Source organism: Gekko japonicus, unplaced genomic scaffold (genome assembly GCF_001447785.1).
Source record: "Gekko japonicus isolate JY-2015 unplaced genomic scaffold, Gekko_japonicus_V1.1 scaffold1667, whole genome shotgun sequence".
In the NCBI taxonomy this organism is placed as follows: domain Eukaryota; kingdom Metazoa; phylum Chordata; class Lepidosauria; order Squamata; family Gekkonidae; genus Gekko; species Gekko japonicus.
This window is the reverse complement of record NW_015168702.1, coordinates 61,205-64,763: the sequence shown is the minus strand read 5'-3', so window position 1 is coordinate 64,763 and position 3,559 is coordinate 61,205. Positions and strand designations below refer to the sequence as shown.

The following is a 3,559-nucleotide window of genomic DNA, read 5'->3' as shown; positions in this document are numbered from 1 at the left end:
GGGGGGGAGCTGCAGTCAGGGGGGACAGAGGTGTAACACGGCCAGACGAGGTATCTGTTGCGTCGTTTGCCTGACGCGGATTTCACAATAAGCACCTCTGCTTCCGTCCTGTAGCGGGAGCCTGCTCATTATTTCGGCTACGTGTACTTCCGGCAAGTGAAAGACGATTCTGTGAAGAGAGGCTATTTCCAGAAGGTGAGCGGGGGGGGGGGTGCTTTGAGGCATGGCTGTGCCAAAAAGCCCTTCGGCCATCCAAAGCCCTCGGAGGCGGTGCAAAGGCTGTCCCTCTGGACGGGTGACGGTCGACCTCACCGGCTCTGCCTGGCAGCAGCTCTCTGGGGTCTCAGGCAGAGGTCCTCCCCGGCCCCTTCCCACCCGATCCTTTGGCATGACGACGGCATGCCAGGCAAAACTGGCACTCTGCTGCCCGGTCCCTGAGTCCCACATAGTGTGCATTACAGTAGTCTTACCTGGATGGGTCACTGTGGCCAGACCGTGCTGTTCGAGGAAGGGCTATAGCTGGCCTCTCCTTCAAAGGCGATGACAGGTGCCGTGGAGGAGGCCCGAGTCTCTCAGCCTTCTTCCCCACAGGGAATACTGAGAGAAAGCCCGTCAGGCCTTCAGCACCGGGGACGGCCCCTTCAGAGGCTTCTTGTTGGCCCGCCCCGTGGAGAGCTGGGCTGCTTTGCGGGAACCCTTCCCCCCCCCCCACTCTCACCTGACTCACGTGCCCTGGAGTGTGACTTTGAGACCACCGTGGGAAGCAATGCCGCCAGTGTAGCATCTGCCCCACACCTGCTGTGGGGGGGGGGCACCAAGAAGCCCAGCCAGTGAGCCCCTCACCCGCGGGACCCTCTGGGCAGCGTGAGGTCGTTGTGCTGGGCGGAGCTGGGGTGTGCACGCCCACGCCCTTCTTGCCTGAGGGGGTGTCCTCCTCTCTCTCTCTCTCTCAGTCCCTCGTCCTGGTGTCTCGCCTGCCTTATGTGAACCTTTTCCAGTGTCTGCTGCAGCTCATCGCTCCCGAGTACTTTGACAAGTTGGACCCGTGTCTGGAGGCAGGTGAGGAGCGGGCGCCGGCTGAGGAACGTGCTCTGAGCGCAGGGACACGCAGCAGCACCTCCGGCCCAGGGTCGTCGGCATGGAGCTGGGGGATCTTTCCTTGACCTCTCTGTGCCCGGGGGGGGGCGGGGCGGGGGGCAGAGATGCACTGCTCTCCAGCTGCAGAGGCGGTGGCACATCGTGAGGGTGCTTCCACGATCCAAGTGAGCCAAAGCTTGCCCTGTTGGGATGGCGTAAAGCGGGCTGGCCTGACTTCTCATAGGCAGCTGCTGGTGGGAGGCCTCCGCCGGGAACCCTTTCCTCGGCCGCTAGAGACCGTTAGTTAGCTCAGCTCCCCCACGGCTCAGGTGTGCTCTTGGAGCAACAGGATGGGTTCTTGTGGCCATGGCAGCATCCGGGTCCTTCTCCAGCGGCCAAGCTGGCTGGTGGAGGCGGACCCCTCCTTGGCAGGTGCCGCTGCAGCTGGGAGTACCAGGCCCGTGGGTGGGGGGCGCAACCCCCCCCCCCCAGTGTTGCCGGTGGGCCAGAGTGCCGCCTGTCTCAGCTCTGCTCCTGCGTTTTACCTTTCTTAGCTTTCCTTTTGTTGCACATTCTTCTTTTTTTCTGCCCGATTGGCTTCAAAAGCAGCTTCCTTTTCTTGGGGTGTGTGTGTGTGTTTTTTTGTATTTCGCGTATGTGTGCGTGTGTGCGCGCGCCTCTGGAAGTCATGGCGCCCTCTGGTGACTGACCCCTCCTGGGGGCCTGGAGGAGACTCCGAGAGGCGCCCGAGTCAAGCCGGCCCCTGCCTCCCACCTGCCGGTATCCTCTGGAGGTCGGCCCTGCTGAGCCTCCGGGGCTCTCCCGGTCGGAGTCCGAGGCGCTGCCTTTGTGTTCTGGTGTTTCTTCTTCCAGTGTGCAGCGAGATCGACCAGTGGCCGCCCCCCGTGCCTGGCCGGAGGCTGAACCTGCCTGTGATGGGCGTCGTCATTCAGGTGTCTTGTGGGCGGGTAGGGAGGAGAGTGTGTGTTTTGCCAAAAGCCCCCCTGCGGTCTCGTGACACCCACGCCTTGGGGTGCCTCTTCTGTCGCACAGGTGAGAGTGCCCTCAAGGGTGGAGAAGCCTGGATCCAGCCCAGACCTGTCAGTCAGTCAGGAGGTGAGAGTCTTCTGGGCAGGACGGTGAGACCACCAGGGGCTGCGTGTGTGTCTGTGCGCCCGCACACTCTCTCCGTCTCTTCTCTGTGTGCGGTGCACTGCTAGAGGGGCCATGATGTGTTTTTCAACTGGTGCTGAGACCCCAAAACTGGCACTCGGGTGGGGCCACAGGGACAGAAGACTGGAAGCACGGGAGAGAATCTGTGTGGAAAGGGGAAGGGCAACTTGTGGCAGACTCCGCCTAGACGGGCCCGATGCAACTGGCAGGAAGCTGCCCAGGCTGTCTGGGAAGCTGCAGTGCCCCCCCCCCGCCCCCCCCCGCCCCAGCCTGGAGCTCTGTGTGTGTGTGTTTGGGGGGGGTCCCCTTCCCAGGCCCACCAGTCTTCAGTGTCCCTGCATGCATATGTAGCCAAGTCCCACTGTGCTTGGGAGGCCCCAGGGCCAGGCCGGAGGGATGGCCGCGACAGAGGCGGGCACCTGGTTGGAGAAGGGCTCGTGGACAGAGCCCATCACAAAACCGGGGGCTCCACGTGCCAGCTGGCGCTCGCGTGGCAGGACTCCACGACTTCCCACAAGAGCATCAGAAGAGCCGGTGGTCCCATGTAGGCTGGCATCCTGTCTTCTCCCACAGGGGCCAGCCAGTTCCTCTGGAGGGCCAAGAACAGGGCAGGGAGGCCGAGGCCGTCCCCTGATGTTGCTTCCTGGCCCTGGGATCCAGAGGATCAGGCTGCCTCCGGGTGTGTGTGTGCGGGGGGGGGGGTTCTTCTCCTGGCGAAACTCTTTGCCTCACAGGGCCACACCCATTTCTACCCAGGCCAAAGCCCCACAGGAGGAGGGTTGTCTGGATGGCCTTCCCCAGGTCTTTCTCTCTGGGCTGACAGGTAGGGCACGGGGACAGCTCTAAGCGTCCTCTCACGCACACCCCCAGTGCGCACCCCAGTCTCTGGCCCCTGAGGAGATGTGATGTGCTTCTGAACGGCTGTGGATTCGCTGGTGGTCTCGGGGGGGGGGAAGGACCCCTCCAGGGGCTGTCTCCTGCCTGGCCTCCCCGAGGCGTCCAGTGCCCGCCCGTTTCCCAGGGTGACCTCTGGGCAGCGACCTTCTTCATTGGCTGATGCCGCGGGGACCAGGGCGGGGTTCTGGAGGAGCCCCAGGTCCAGCCGAGGGTGTCCCGGCTCCTGGTGGACTGAACCTTGCGGCCTTTGTGTTTTGTTCAGGCCCTCCTGCCGGCCCCGCTCGCTCTCAGCAGCGTCTACGAACTGGACCTCTTCAGGTGAGGGCTCTGCCGGCCACACTCCTGACACCTACCGCGTGACTCACGGGGGGTCTGGGAGATCAGGAGGTGGGGGCCAGACTGGGGGCGGGGG

At 63.7% G+C, this 3,559-nt stretch overlaps 1 protein-coding gene across 1 annotated transcript in view; it reads left to right on the top strand.

The window, feature by feature from the left end:
- Positions 1-3,559, top strand: part of DENND6B (DENN/MADD domain containing 6B) — a 22,531-nt gene that overhangs the window by 9,720 nt on the left and 9,252 nt on the right. The window contains exons 4-8 of the mRNA XM_015415506.1: positions 115-195; positions 954-1,059; positions 1,951-2,030; positions 2,131-2,193; positions 3,410-3,465. Of these exons, the coding sequence (XP_015270992.1) occupies positions 115-195; positions 954-1,059; positions 1,951-2,030; positions 2,131-2,193; positions 3,410-3,465 (386 nt within the window). The remainder of the gene's footprint in view (positions 1-114; positions 196-953; positions 1,060-1,950; positions 2,031-2,130; positions 2,194-3,409; positions 3,466-3,559) is intronic.